This window comes from Mizuhopecten yessoensis, unplaced genomic scaffold (assembly GCF_002113885.1).
Source record: "Mizuhopecten yessoensis strain PY_sf001 unplaced genomic scaffold, ASM211388v2 scaffold6779, whole genome shotgun sequence".
In the NCBI taxonomy this organism is placed as follows: Eukaryota; Metazoa; Mollusca; class Bivalvia; order Pectinida; family Pectinidae; genus Mizuhopecten; species Mizuhopecten yessoensis.
The window spans coordinates 1,004,274-1,019,987 of record NW_018406720.1 but is presented as its reverse complement, the minus strand read 5'-3'; the positions used below and the strand labels follow the sequence as shown (position 1 = coordinate 1,019,987).

The window sequence follows — 15,714 nt, the reverse complement described above, 5'->3', positions numbered from 1 at the left end:
CCAAGTTCAAGAGGGACATAAAAACTCACCTCTTCACGTCTGCATTTTAGAATCTTTGCAAAGACGTCATGTAAATACCACCCTTTTATTTGTTCAATTATGTGCACATTGCTTGTTAAATGTATGAAAGTGATTGCAAGCCTTTGTTGTTTGTTTTCACAATTATAACCATTACTATTATCCATATGTTGTAAAGCGCCTTAAGAGTAATTTTACAAATTATATAGGGCGCTATATAAATGCTGTATATTATTATTTATTATTATTGTACTGTGTTATCACATAATGTACTGTGTTATCACTTAATGTACTGTGTTATCACTTAATGTACTGTGTTATCCAGTGAATATACCCATGGCAAATTTGTTTGCATACTAACCCATGTAATATGACCTATCAGCCCTGTTATTGGTTGTAAGTTTCAATTGTTTCAATTGTGACGTCACCGACTTACGTGCTGGAGTCAAAATTTGTCACAAATTTTTCATTTGAGCTCACCAAAGGCTCGCTAAATTGAAAAATTCTTAGACTCGTTTAATAAATCACATTTGAAATAGAAACCCATGTAAGATCCTATATGTCCTGTATATATTTCTACCTTATTAGTTTGGGTTCAGATTATTTTGTCACATTCTTTATGTATTCACCCAGAGAATCACAGTGATGACCAAGTTGAAAAATAACATTTCTGTGTTTTAGCTTCTTTAGAAACTAGGATATGCAGGGAAATGAAATACATAATTTTGAAAAAGCTTTTTTTCTATATGAATGCAACATACATTCTGACATAAGAAAAAATCAGTACTCTGATTTAGTGTCAAAGATTATCCAAAATATTTATAAAATTAAGGAAGGATTTTATTTTCATTTTACCATCTTTCCTACAGGAGCTGTCATGCTTTGTAAACCGTTGCTATGAAGTTGTCAGAAATGTCATTCACCAGTTTGCCTGCCTGTATTCCTTGTCTCAGTAAGTCTTTGTACATTTTTAAGCCCTTTTTTAACCGATCAAAACATTTGGTACATTTGTAAGTCCTTGTATAACCAATCAAAACACTCAGTACATTTGTAAGTCCTTGTATAACCAATAAAAACACTCAGTACATTTGTAAGGCCTTGTATAACCAATCAAAACAATCAGTACATGTGTAAGTCCTTGTATAACCAATCAAAACACTCAGTACGTGTGTAAGTCCTTGTATAACCAATCAAAACACTCAGTACATTTGTAAGTCCTTGTATAACCAATCAAAACACTCAGTACATGTGTAAGTCCTTGTATAACTAATAAAATATGTGGTACATTTGTAAGTCCTTGTATAACCAAGCAAAATGCTTGATAAAAATGTAAATCCTTGTAAACTAATAAAAACATTTGTATTAAAGTGCCTGCAATGAAGTTGTGATACTTACCCATACATAGTGAGACTTGTAGGCTCAGTATTTTCTGTGAAACGATTAGATAAAATGTGTGATAGTGTTTATAGGACTGATTATCATGAATGACAAAAAAATATAGTTTAAAGGTACTACCTGGTAGTGATTCTGAAGCTTCAACCTTAACTCATTGATGTAAGAAGGTCACTTACAGGTGACAATTTAGAATTAAAACGATTAATGATATAAATTTCTATCTTACAGAGGAGGACCTAAACTCATTGATGTTACTGATGTCCATTTCAAGGTAAATCTTCTTTTGAATTTTGGACTAAAACATCATGCTAAAATAAGTTAATCACAAGGTTAAATAAATAATTATACATTTTATGTCATTACTGACCTATAGAATGGGATATAATTAGATATTGTGACATAAGTAGCAATACTCATCCATGTATTTTCATTCGCTTCATTCTCATGACTTGCTGATTTACAAGTTTACAAGGGCACACTTTTTGAGGGAATGCATGATAAAGTATGTTTATATTGTAGGTAAGTTCTCCTGTCACAGTAAATCCCCATTACTTCTCATATAGAGTTAATTAAAGTAGATGCACTGAAACCTCTCAGTGTCAAATCATTTAGCCTGAAGGATGATCACAAAATAATGTAACAGAAGTATATTTTTAAATGCCTCCACTAGGAGCTGAAACCAGGACCTCTGATTTACGCTCAGAGTTTTCCAGGGGTCATAGCCATTCCTTTGCAAGTATAGCTAGTATTTTGTCGATATTTCACGGCTTCCTACCACGGGGGTGCTGATGTAACCGAGGTATCTTAATGCCTCTGTCAGGAGTCAAACCCTGGACCTCTGGCTTACTAGGCTTATGCTCTACAGACTCGGCTAGAGAGCATTTCTCTTAAGCTCATTCAGTAGAGTGTAAGACTAGTAAACCAGAGGTCCCGGGTTTGATTCCTAGAGGAGGCATTGAACAAATAATGACCTCTGTTTAAATAAGTATTTACAATGTGATGCACAGTAATTGAAGACCATGTTTTGTTTATCTAGGCTGTGTTTGAGGAGCTTGGAGAAGTCCTCGGAGTTCTCATCACACTGGACGAGATTGTGGAGAACCATGCTTCCCTCAAGGATCATTGGACGCTCTATAAACGGTAGGGACACTCCCAAAATATCAGCTCATTAGTGATATCTATATCATATTTATATACACTACTGATCAGGACCTCACATCAGAGATGTGGAGGACGTATAGTAATCACATCGTATGTCTGTCTGAGCTGGGGCCGCGAGGCCAAGTTGTTAAGGTGTCTAACATTCTGCTACCACTAGCCCTCCATCGCTGGGTCACGGGTTCAAGACCTATGTGTGGCAGTCGCCAGGTGGTTTTTCTCCGGCAACTCTGGCTTTCCTCCACCACCAAAGTCTGGCACGTCCTTAAATGACCATAGCTGTTAATAGGACGTAAAACACAAACAAACCAAAACTGTCTGAGCTAATTACTTTGAAATTTAAGAAATATGGCTATACACAAAGAAACTAAAAACTTTTCTTCTATCAACTCTGTTTGTTTGTGAACTTATAACTGATTTTCTTGTTCAAGAACAAAAAGATAAGTATCATTTATTGTATACATGTAAGACTTTCCATCCACAAATTAACTTATTAGCTTATTACTCAAGTTTGGTCAGCCTAAGATGTCACATTTTAATCAGCTCATTGTTAGTACAAGGTTGTTTGGGCAGATTGTACTGTAGAAACTGAGATTGATGCTCTAATTATTGTGATTCTATTAATCATTTTCATGTAAGATTTCCGATGTATTTTAATTTGTTCTTTTTACTTGCTTAACTCATTCACCCCTGAAATTTCATAATGAACTGTTCAAACCTTTGAATTGGAAGAGTTCAAATGTGTCTTCAGGGGTGAATGAGTTAAAGTGATTTGAGCTTTATCTAAACAAATCAAATTCTATTATGTCGTCAGGATGCTTAAGTCTGTACATCATGACCCTGGGAAGTTCTCTATTCCTGGGGACAAACTACGACAGTTTGAAAAACTCATTATGAAGTTAGAGGGAGAGTTATTGGATGGTCTCATATTCCAGGTATGTAGAAGTTTTAAATATTTGAAAACAAACCTGCATAAAGCTCTTTAATAACTTGAATTTTAGTTTTGATGTTTTAACTTCATTTTCAAATTGGATTTTGGCAAATTACAGGGAAAATGATCAAGATGAAACAAGTTTGATATATTTCAGAAGTTAAAAATTTAAAACAGAAGATGACTTTTTTTTTTAAACTGTGACCAACATCCCTTTTCTCTTCTTTGCTGTAGAATTGTGTGGAGCAATCATTTGATAGCAGGACTGTGTCTGTTACCAAAAACTCTGTGTTCTTAGACGAGTTTAACATCAACATCAGAGAATACTTAATGGATCTGGAGTCCAGGATTGGTAATATTTCTTTGTGTTCACATACCAGATAGTACAGTTTTCACCACAAATCACTAGGTTAAAGTTTATAAAGTAAAGAGTAATGTACTGACACCATCTCAGGTTCAGTTAGTGTTATTTTTTACTGGAAATGGTAACAGTAGAAAATATGTCTTCTCTTAAAAAATACGTGCTACATTTTGCATACAAAATTTGCAAAATATATATGTAAGCTTTAAGTAAGCATAAAAAAGAGAGATACACATTTTTTGAAGCTCTAGCCATTTTATGGCAGTATGAAGTATGAGAATAACTGGGATAAGTTCATATTTCAGGGTTCAAAGGTCAATGCCAAGGTCACTAATGCTATTTATAGGTTAACCACAGTGCTGAAGGAGCATGCATGTCTTATAGATGTTTTCCAGTTTGATTTTGCAGAAAACAGAATTGTAATGATTGATTCTATAAGATGTATAATGATCTGTCATGTTTACAGGAGAAGCAAACGAGATGGACCAGAGGTACAAGTTTGTTGGACTCTGTGGCCTGTTTATCTTACATTTCCAGATCTTCCGAGTCATTGACAGGAAAGTCTTCAAGTCTCTCTGGGACATTTACAAAAAGGTCAGTTAATATCCTGGTTCTACAAAGTCAATAACAGGAAAGTCTTCAAGTCTCTCTGGGACATTTATAAAAAGGTCAATTTATATCCTGGTTCTACAAAGTCAATAACAGGAAAGTCTTCAAGTCTACGGGACATTCACAAAAAGGTCAGTTAAAATCCTGGTTCTAAATGACTGAAAGTAATCAGTATAATATACATATATATGTACTATCTGATCATAGTGTTTGATACTTGATATTTATTGTATATAGCTAGTGTTTCATATATATTGTTTTTAGTTTATTATATACATAATCATTGTTGTTTCGCTGCCACGAAGTAGTGGTAGAGAGACTTAGGTGTTACTTTTCCAACAAGGGCGACGACGGCGTCAACATTAAGTTTTTGCGTTTAAGTTAGTTCACTGAAACCATAAGTGCTACACCAACCAAAGTTGGACCGTAGATGCATCTTTGGTAGTACATCTCAACACATACATCAAAGGCTAGATGCAGCCCATTTTATTTTACATGGTCCATTGACTTTGTCAGCATCTCAATCAACATTGAGTTTTTGCGTTTAAGTAGGTTTCTCTGAAACTATAAGTGATAGACCAACCAATCTTGGACCATAGATGCATCTGAGGTATTATATCTCAACCCATGCATCAAATGCTGGATGCGGCCTACCATTCATGGTGCATTGACTTTGTCAGCATCTCTATCAACACTATGTTTTTGCGTTTAAGTTAATTTCTCTGATATGTGCATTGATCGTCAAAGCGGGGCACAGGCGAGACATATCAATCCAAATATGATTGATATCATATTTATTGCTTTGACCATCAATGCACATATCAGAGAAACTTACTTAAACATTTAAACAAATGGCTTGTTATTTTTTCTGTTTTTGGGGCAGGATAGGAAAAATCTGTTAATTAGACACTGAATAAAATATTATCTACTCCAAAAGAGATACACAATATACAATACCAGAATCAGAAATCAGCACAGCATTAAATGGTAGAACTTTACAAAACTACAAAAATAACACTACAAATCTGAGCTTAACAAGTATTTTTAATGTTTTGGTGAGTGCAAAGGAGACACCAAAATAAAATGGAAGGTAACAAAAAATAGATAAAGGAAATAGACCCCTGTCAAGTACACCTTGATTTGGGTCTATATAACACCTAAACTAGTATAAATGGTTTCTATTGATGTGTCACACATAGGTTCCCGGTGTGCATCTCCTAGGGAACATTGTGTGGTTCCCTACTTCGTTCCTGCTGAACAAACTCCCTCAGATGGCCAAGGTTCTGGACAAAAAGGCTCAGACGATGGTCAAGACCCAGTATCAGACCTGGCTACAGAGTCGTAACCAAATGCTTTCCAGGTGAGCAGCCAGTAGATAATTACCTATGTTAAGTGGACAGGGTCTGAAACGTGATATTATCAGCCCATCATCATTACTACATGTCATCCTACTATCTGGGGTATCTTCTGTCTATCAGATGGTGGACTGTTCATTTCATCTCTGGTCCAACATCCATCATTCATTCAGTCAGTCAGTCCGTCAGTAAATTATTTTCATTATCGCTGTTTCTCTAGAAACTACATTAGGGATCATGATTATACTTGATATGCAGGCTGCAATTTGAGATGGATTGGAAAAAGCAAAATGGCCACCAGGGAACCATGTTATATTTTGAATGTAAAGTTTGTTATTGTTATTTCTCAAACTACTGAAAGGATCTGTATATCTACGTATATGTTTAAACTGGTAAAATGCAAATCCATTATATACAATTATACTTGATCGACTGGAAACCTCTAAACATGTTTCGTTGTATCAAGAACACATCTCCCATGAATGATATAGAAACTTACCAATAAGCTGACAAATTGTAGAAAACAAAGACAGCTTTTCCAAAATCTTGCCTTTATATTATTACCTACAGAAACCAATTTAGTTCAAAGAGAGACGAGAAATATGAAAGACTTTAAAGTCTAATTTTAATATCAGTGTTTTTCAAATTACGCCAGTTTCTAAATAATGTGCCCCTTTAGTTCATGCATTATATCAAAGGAAGTGCGTAGTATCAATGACAGTATACAACACAGTTCTCACAATGTGAATTATTTTTCAACTTCTACACCATTCAACAGTGGTATCACTTGCTTCCTTTGAGTAAGGATGAGTTGAAATATATTTTGTCAGTGACTGTTGCCAATCTGTCCGTGGTAGATATTTCTTACACATTTTTGTCTTCATCTGTCTATAATAAATATATCTTTACTCACTGTTGTCCACAGAGATGTACAGAACTTCCACACCAGTGTGTCGGCCTGTTACCAGTCTGTCTATAATATATATACCTTTACTCACTGTTGTCCACAGAGATGTACAGAACTTCCACACCAGTGTGTCAGCCTGTTACCAGCCTGTCTATAATAAATATACTTTTACTCACTGTTGTCCACAGAGATGTACAGAACTTCCACACCAGTGTGTCGGCCTGGATGGTGGAGATGGAGTCGGCGATGGGCCGATCCAAAACTCTGATGGAGGATCTGAACAACCGCTGTGTCCTCTTTATACAGGTAATTTCTCCTCTCAGTGATTGTGTCCTGTATGGCAAAAAAAAAAAGCAAGGATTATTCTTTAAATTTCTAATAGTTTTAACAGTCTTTATTAAGCCATGCTGGTCTACACAAAATGTTTCAGACTTTTCAGGCTGTTTCCTGATTTTTTACGCAAAAAAATTTATTATTTGATAAATGACCTTAACAAGGTCAGCCTTTTTCCGGAAAATTTGTTTTCTACCTACCATTCTGTATAGAATATCTGGATCTGAAGTAACATGGTTATACTTATTTCAAAAATAGGGTCAGGAATGACATATTAAAAGGTTAAACCTAACTGATTATCCATAGTTGTAATATATTAAATGTTTTGCTCTCTGTAACAGGGTCTTCTGTACGCCTACAACATCAACCACCTTATACGCACAGTGATGAACCTACATGTGGCTCTTCAGAAACCAATGACCAAGACAGCTGTTCTTTGTCTCTGTCGTCTTACAGAACTTTTAAAGGTGGAATATTTTTCTGTTCAGTTACTAGAATTACTTTTTAAATAGGCCTTATTTTAATTATTACAAATGATTAGTCATTGTTTTTATCTGCTCTGATTGCTGTTTATATTGACGAACGGAAAAATAATTAGTTACCCTGAGTAATAATTAGTTACCCTGAGCAATAATTAGTTACCCTGAGTAATAATTAGTTACCCTGAGTAATAATTAGTTACCCTGAGCAAAAATTAGTTACCCTGAGCAATAATTAGTTACCCTGAGCAATAATTAGTTACCCTGAGTAATAATTAGTTACCCTGTTCTCTCATACCTGATCATGAAAAGTAATCTTGTGTAATATGTATTAAGGCTCATTCTTTGTGCAGGTCGTGATTTTATTTATGACCAAATTCATTGGAACTCATGACTCATGAAAATATTTGATAATTTGGATTATATTCCACCAAAATATTGCTGAGTTATAAACCTCCCTCTGCCCTAAAATGACCCAATATTGCAATGCAGTAACTTTTGTGAGGGTCATTGATTTTCATTTTGTAAAGTAGACAAATGATAGAAGATGGGAAGATGACAGAAATGTCCTGTTGATTAACACTTTATATAATATAATGTCTGTAGGAGTGGAATTATGAAGTCTGTTGTAAAATGATATGTACTATTTTGTATGAAAGGCCATTGAGCACACATTCCACCGGAGGACCATGTTGATAGCAGAGTCAGTCAGCCACATTATCCAGCACCTCAGCTTCCTCATCCTCAGCTCCATAGGAACTGCCAAGGTCAGTATAAACAGATCTTCCTTATAATCCTAAGCTTCATAGGAACTGCCAAGGTCAGTATAACCAGATCTTCCTTATAATACTAAGCTTCGTAGGAACTCGCAAGGTCAGTATAAACAGATCTTCCTTAATTTAAGCTCCATAGGAGCTCCCAAGGTCAGTATGAACAGATCTTCCTTATAATCATAAGCTCCATAGGAACTCCCAAGGTCAGTATAAACAGATCTTCCTTAATCTAAGCTCCATAGGAACTCCCAAGGTCAGTATAAACAGATCTTCCTTAATTTAAGCTCCATAGGAACTCCTAAGGTCAGTATGAACAGACCTTCCTTATAATCATAAGCTCCATAGGAACTCCCAAGGTCAGTATAAACAGATCTTCCTTAATCTAAGCTCCATAGGAACTCCTAAGGTCTGTATAAACAGATCTTCCTTAATCTAAGCTCCATAGGGACTCCTAAGGTCAGTATGAACAGATCTTCCTTATAATCATAAGCTCCATAGGAACTCCCCAACGTCAGTATAAACAGATCTTCCTTAATCTAAGCTCCATAGGAACTCCCAATGTCAGTATAAACAGATCTTCCTTAATCTTAGCTCCATAGGAACTCCCAAGGTCAGTATAAACAGATCTTCCTTAATCTTACCTCCATAGGAACTCCCAAGGTCAGTATAACCAGATCTTCCTTAATTTAAGCTCCATAGGGCCTCCTAAGGTCAGTATGAACAGATCTTCGTTATAATCATAAGCTCCATAGGAACTCCCAAGGTCAGTATAAACACATGTTCCTTAATCTAAGCTCCATAGGAACTGCCAAGGTCAGTATAAACAGATCTTCCTTAATCTAAGCTCCATAGGAACTCCTAAGGTCAGTATGAACAAATCTTCCTTATAATCATAAGCTCCATAGGAACCCCCAAGGTCAGTATAAACAGAAATATATATAAAAAAATGATAAGGATGATGTGCTTCCTGTTGAATTAATTCTGATTTAATTATAATATACATTGTAGGTAGAAATAGAAACTTTATTGTTTAAATATTTACCCGGTATTCGTTTTTTTAATACAGTATTTCACTTGTTTTAGTACTGTAAAGTTTAGCGCACGGTTTTGCAGTGTTATTTCTCATTTTTATGCCTTTGTCGTTTATTTACTATTTTCTGTCCGTCAGTCTGTAAAGTTTAAAGTTTTTGACAAGACTTCACGATTTAGTGCCACACTCACTTGTTAAAGCTGGTTAATATTTTAGACACATCAATTTCTCTCCAAATGTAACTTGATTTTTGTTTTTTGAAGGATGAATTTGGAATTTCATTGGAATTATTTTTGTTATTTTTTATATTGGAAAAATTATTGCAATAGCTATTTGAAAGCATTACTCAATGCAAATCTACCTTTTGTCATTTTAACTGTTTTCTAGAAAAGGATAATGTCGGACAAGAAGTATAGCGAGAGGAGATTGGACGTACTCTCTGCCCTGGTCCTCGCTGAGACTGCCATGAATGGTCCTGGTAAGTGTCAGCTTCTCTTTAATCACAATGATACCCAGGATTACTTCGTCTGATCAGAGACCTCCAAGTGATTCAAGCCAGCATTAAGTCTACATAAGTCCGTTTTTATCAATTTAAAACTTTGAGGCTGTAATATTACAATCTAAAACTGAACAATTGTAAGTTTATTACCCGTCCTATGGGAACAATTGTAAGTTTATTACCCGTCCCATGGGAACAATGGTCAACCATGTCACACGACGCAGGAGTGAAACACAGGTTGACAGCATTAACACATCTAACAAGATATCATGACCTCGCTGACCTTGAACTTTTTATTTACTCTGACAGGTACAAAGGAGAGACGACTCATTGCCAAACTGTCATTAGCGGTAGGAACAAAGATGGTGAGTCGGATATTATTGTTTTTTTGTTTTTTGTCAATACAGCTTCTTTAGATTGTATTTTTTTTTATCAATTTTCAGCACATTAAAACTGTCAGTCAACTTTGATTACATCAATTTAGCTTTCCATAACGTTTGATGTACTTCAGTCAAATTACTTACAAGTTTTCCATCAACTTTGGACACATTATCATTTTTTTAATTGTTATTACCAGTATATTACAATAAGACTTTATATGTATCACAATAAATTAGTGTAGAAAGAATCCAAACAGTTAAATCTTATTAATTCATCTGTTAATTGTTGTATTGCATTGACATTTGACTCACATTGTCGATAGGCTATTAAACAATACAAAAACAAAATAAACAAACAAATTTTCAGAGAACATTCAGGGATGATGAGATTCAGATTCTGTACTCTAACTTGAAGAAGCTGGAGATGATCTGTGATCTCAGGGAGAGGTAGGTATATTAACATTATCTTATGTTAATTTCTGAGATAACGTTTGTACTGACATTCTTATTGACATTCTTTTAAACCTTCATTAATTATTGTTATGAAATGGTGTCATCAACGGAATGTTCCATATTTATATAACATTATTCTTATTATATAACACTTATATACATCAACGGTTCTATGTTTGTAGAGTACGGTTGGCATGTGACTGTAGTTTTGTGTACTGGCATCGAGTAATCTTCCCAATCTATTTGACGGATATTATAGAAAATGCTGTGGACACACACCGGATCCATGTAAGTACCACTAGTATTTCAATATTATAATATACCGCTTTATCACAACCTAGTTCGTAGGTCGTCTCAAAGCAGTTCACAAATTATTATCCGTGGTTATAGGGCTTTTGCTTCCAGCCAATACCTTTCTCATCTCCCTGGGGAGCATACAGCTGGAGCTGCCATTTCGGCACTCACAGCTAGCATTCAACAATTCTAACACTTCCCATCCACATACTCATTTACAGCTGAGTAGACTGGAACAAGTGGAGTAATGTATCTTGCTCAAAGGTACACCACAGTGCTGTGCCGTGACTCGAACACGCAACCCTTCGGTCACAAACCCAGCGTCCTACCACTAGACTACCGTGCCTCCATGTTACAGAATATTGTTCTGTTAGCTATTATAAAGACATCGTTGATACTCGAGGGGTTAAAATCACTTTCGCTCTTTGCACCCCTGGAATATGGCAAAGAGAAACTGAAGGTACACGGTTACATAAATGTAGCTGTTTGATTCGTCTCAGGTTAAAATACCTGACCAATCTTTAGACTGACACCTGTCTTTTGAAGATTAGAGAGGAGCAACACCTGACTTCAAAGCCAGTCAATTTTACAATGAGGCGACCGAAAGATTCTTTTGATGTACATCAAAGGATCAAGCTATTGATCTCGTCTTATTCACAAAGTTGTGCATACTGAGCCTTAAAATTTGCTATGGCATATTCCAGGGGTGCAGAGAGAGAAAGTGAGTGTAACCCCTGGATTATTGAGTAAGATGGTTTCTATAGCACTTGTTATACCCATACTGATATAGTAGTAAAACCACTCAAATGGCTTTGATTCATTCCTCTTAAATGTGTTTCAGTAGCTTAATGATCCCTTGCCCATCAGGGGCCATGGTGGCCAAGTGGTTAAGGCGTCTGACATTCTGCTACCACTAGCTTTCCACCACTAGGTCACAGTTTCGAGACCCTATATTAGGCAGTCGCCAGGTACTGGCTGTAGGTCGGTGGTTTTTCTCTGGGAACTTCAGCTTTTCTCTCCACCAAAACCTGGCACATCCTTAAATGACCATAGCTGTTAACAGGACGTAAAACACAAACAAACCAAAACCAAACCCTTGCCCACCAGGCCATATTTTCTGAGGCTTCATTCTGGTAGATCCTGTTATAGAACTAAATACATTGTCTCCCAATGAATTTAAACAGCAGATCTACAGAGATGGAAATAAGGGTAGACTACTCTAACATTTACTTGGGAGATTTTGATGATTTTTCTATTATACCCGGTACAGTATATGGTCGGTGCTCTAAGGGACTGTGTCCCCTCAATGACAGCAGTCCGGCACCTCACCTCGCCACAAGAATTGTTGGATATATTTAACAAAGAAATCTACGGCAACATGGAAGAGGTAAAATTTGAATTCTCTTACCTAGTATATATATTTTATGTTTGTTAACAAATTCTTAAATCATGCAAAAATGTTATATGACTGAAAAATTGGATTTTATTTTATAACTTGATCAATGATAAGTGTAACTCCCAGGGATACACTTGTTTCAGCTGTCAGAGGATTTCTTCAGTGTTTACTCTATTTTGATAACAATAAAATACTTGTGTTAGATCAGAAAAATCTGAATATTTCATGTTTTTAAGAATATTGGTTTATAATCAATCTTTTTCAATTTAATTTCCTTTTCTTTCTGTAACGTTTAACCTTCATCCCTGAATGTTCAATCTAAAACAGAAATAGTTAGTTGGTACTAAGCCTAGTGATATGAGGGATCCTGTATAATGGTGGTTTTTATTGTTTCCAGCACCTGTTGGACCCACTGTGTCGGGTTATTGAGACTGACCTTCGTCTCCACATACACTCTCACCTACAACTAGATGACCGCAACCCTTTTAAGGTCGGCTTTAAGGATCTGTCCAATCTCCTTAAGGTCCATCCTATACGACTGTTTGATCGGTATATCAGTATTAAAAGTAAGTCCAGACAATTTTATATTAGTTTTTATGGACTGTTCTAATACTTCAACATGAACAAAGGCAGTCTTGTGTAGTACACGCATAGTAAAAGGTTAAGTCAAGATTGCTTTTAACTTTTTAAATCGGGGGAAAGATTTGTTGATCTTTTGATTTCAAAAGACTGAATCACATCAATTTGAATTTGTGAAATGAGCTATATTTAAAACCATTGTGAAAATTCATTGGAGTCAATATTCATGAATTAATCAAATCTGTGTTATTCTTATCTTGTAGAATAAATATATGTTTTTTTTTGAAATAAAAAAAAACCTAGTTCTAACAGAAAAAGATAATAGACTTTTTTGATGTTGTGACAGGATACTTGATAAAATGTTTTACATTTGTGACTAGGTATGTGATAAAATGTACATTTGTGGCAGGCTACGTGATAAAATGTACATTTGTGGCAGGCTATGTGATAAAATGTTGTACATCTGTGGTAGGCTACGTGATAAAATGTACATTTGTGACTAGGTATGTGATAAAATGTTGTACATTTGTTACAGGGTATGTTGAACACTACCTAAACATGACCTTCTACAACCTGACCACAGTCGCACTGCATGACTGGAAAACGTATGGGGAGATGAAAAACATGGCTGAACAGAAATATGGCCTCGCGATGGTGGAGTCCCATCTACCTAGTCAGACATTGGAACAGGTGAGCTAGATACTGTCATGTTTTAGTAGTATGGCCGCTTCAAGGATCCATTCATTAGTACCGTATTTGTTGAAGTATGTTGGCCAAGTGGTTAAGTCGTCTGACATTCTGCTACTGCTAGCCCTCCACCAGTGGGTCGTGGGTTCGAGACCTACGTTGGGCAGTCGCCAGGTACTGGCCAAAGGTTAGTGTTTTTTCTCTGGGAATTCCGACTTTCCTCCACCACCAAAACCGGACACATCCTTAAGTGACCATAGCTATTAGTAAGACATTAAAAAAACACCAAAAAATAGTTGTAATCAATGTCTGTAACAGTGGAGAGCTATGGATTTGTTAACTGCATGAACTTTAAAATAATTCTGTAAACTCAGTATGTATAAGAATTTGGTTTATTCAAGGATCCATTCATTAGTACCGTATTTGTTGAAGTATGTTGTCCAAGAAACGAGTTGATCTAGCCCACAAATAAAATACTTCACTCGAGGAGAGTGTGTATCTTTAAGACTCAACCTTAGAACTAATTACAACTTTCTAGATATCAAATATTCAGTTGAGTGAATTTACATGCAAAATTTTACCTTGTTTATTGACAAATTATTAAAGGTTGAAAAATGTTGTTAAACTGTGATTAAGCTAACCAACTTTTGAACAACTGGGCCCAGATCACAATATCTATTGTCAGAAAACGTAAGAAGTTGAAAAATTAAGAGAGGGATCTATTCACCCGTGATTCTTGTGTATTAAATGGCTATTTTGTAAGTTTGAATGTATGGAGCTCGTTTTAAAGAAAAGAAATGAAATGACTTTTTCTTCATTTATGAAAGATGTCGTTAAGTTCCTCCTGATTCCAGATTCCAGGTCCAATATCTTAAATAGTAAAATATATTAAATGTATTCCACAACACCAACACAGAAAAATAAAATCAGAAGTAAGTACAAGAAGACAAACAATGGAACTGAGGAGCAAAACAAATGGAAAGACAATAAAGCATCTCAGATATAAATCTGTTTCAATAACTGTTGTCACTTCCTGTCCTTACTCCCTAAACAGATCTTGTTTTCTATCCAAGGGTCTTGATGTGCTGGAGATAATGAGGAACATCCATGTGTTTGTCTCCAAGTTCCTGTATAATCTCAACAACCAGATCTTTGTGGAACGCTCCAGCAACAACAAACATCTGAACACAATTAACATCCGCCATATTGCCAACTCTATCAGGACACACGGCATAGGAATCATGAACACAACAGTAAGTAACAGGCAGTGTGTTGTTCAGTATGTATGGTGTGTCATCAGTATGTGTGGTGTGTCATCAGTATGTGTGGTGTGTCATCAGTATGTGTGGTGTGTCATCAATATGGTGTATTATCAGTATGTTTGGTGAGTCATCAGTATTTGTGGTGTGTCATCAATATGGTGAATCATCAGTATGTATGGTGAGTCATCAGTATGTGTGGTGTGTCATCAGTATGTGTGGTGTGTCATCAATATGGTGAATCATCAGTATATGTGGTGAGTCATCAGTATGTGTGGTGAGTCATCAGTATGTGTGGTGAATCATCAGTATGTGTTGTGAGTCATCAGTAAGTGTTGTGAGTCATCAGTAAGTGTGGGAGTCATTAGTAAGTGTGATGAGTCATCAGTATGTGTGTATGGTAAGTCATCAGTATGTGTGGTGACTGAGTCATCAGTATGTGTGGTGAGTTATCAGTATGTGTGGTAAGTCATCAGTAAGTGTGGTGAGTCATCAGTAAGTGTGGTGAGTCATCAATATGGTGAATCATCAGTAAATGACGTGAATCATCAGTTAATGATGTGAATCATCAGTAAATGATGTGAATCCTCAGTGGTGGCTATTCCAGCCAAAAATTATCCTCACCTATGGAAAGCAAAATAAAATTAGCTCCGAGATGCCGTTTCGATAGCATTAGTTATATACATTGTTGATTTGGTATGTTCTCTTAGAAGCATCCTTTAGAGTAAGTTACATTCAAATACCCAGCTGTGGTATTACTTTTAACATTCTGTTTTGATATTTAAATGTTTAATATTATTACATTGTAATGTTGTAGG

General features: G+C 35.8%; 1 protein-coding gene across 3 annotated transcripts in view; it reads left to right on the top strand.

Moving 5' to 3' along the window:
• LOC110452640 (WASH complex subunit 4-like) overlaps positions 1–15,714 on the top strand; it is a 36,672-nt gene that overhangs the window by 5,799 nt on the left and 15,159 nt on the right. For all 3 annotated transcript variants that reach the window (XM_021501274.1, XM_021501275.1, XM_021501276.1), the window contains exons 5-22: positions 888–970; positions 1,642–1,684; positions 2,450–2,553; positions 3,386–3,506; positions 3,737–3,854; positions 4,330–4,457; positions 5,672–5,832; positions 6,923–7,040; positions 7,409–7,534; positions 8,206–8,313; positions 9,737–9,827; positions 10,158–10,213; positions 10,596–10,675; positions 10,864–10,969; positions 12,246–12,362; positions 12,769–12,937; positions 13,486–13,640; positions 14,711–14,890. In XM_021501274.1, coding sequence (XP_021356949.1) covers positions 888–970; positions 1,642–1,684; positions 2,450–2,553; positions 3,386–3,506; positions 3,737–3,854; positions 4,330–4,457; positions 5,672–5,832; positions 6,923–7,040; positions 7,409–7,534; positions 8,206–8,313; positions 9,737–9,827; positions 10,158–10,213; positions 10,596–10,675; positions 10,864–10,969; positions 12,246–12,362; positions 12,769–12,937; positions 13,486–13,640; positions 14,711–14,890 — 2,064 coding nt within the window. The remainder of the gene's footprint in view (positions 1–887; positions 971–1,641; positions 1,685–2,449; positions 2,554–3,385; positions 3,507–3,736; positions 3,855–4,329; positions 4,458–5,671; positions 5,833–6,922; positions 7,041–7,408; positions 7,535–8,205; positions 8,314–9,736; positions 9,828–10,157; positions 10,214–10,595; positions 10,676–10,863; positions 10,970–12,245; positions 12,363–12,768; positions 12,938–13,485; positions 13,641–14,710; positions 14,891–15,714) is intronic.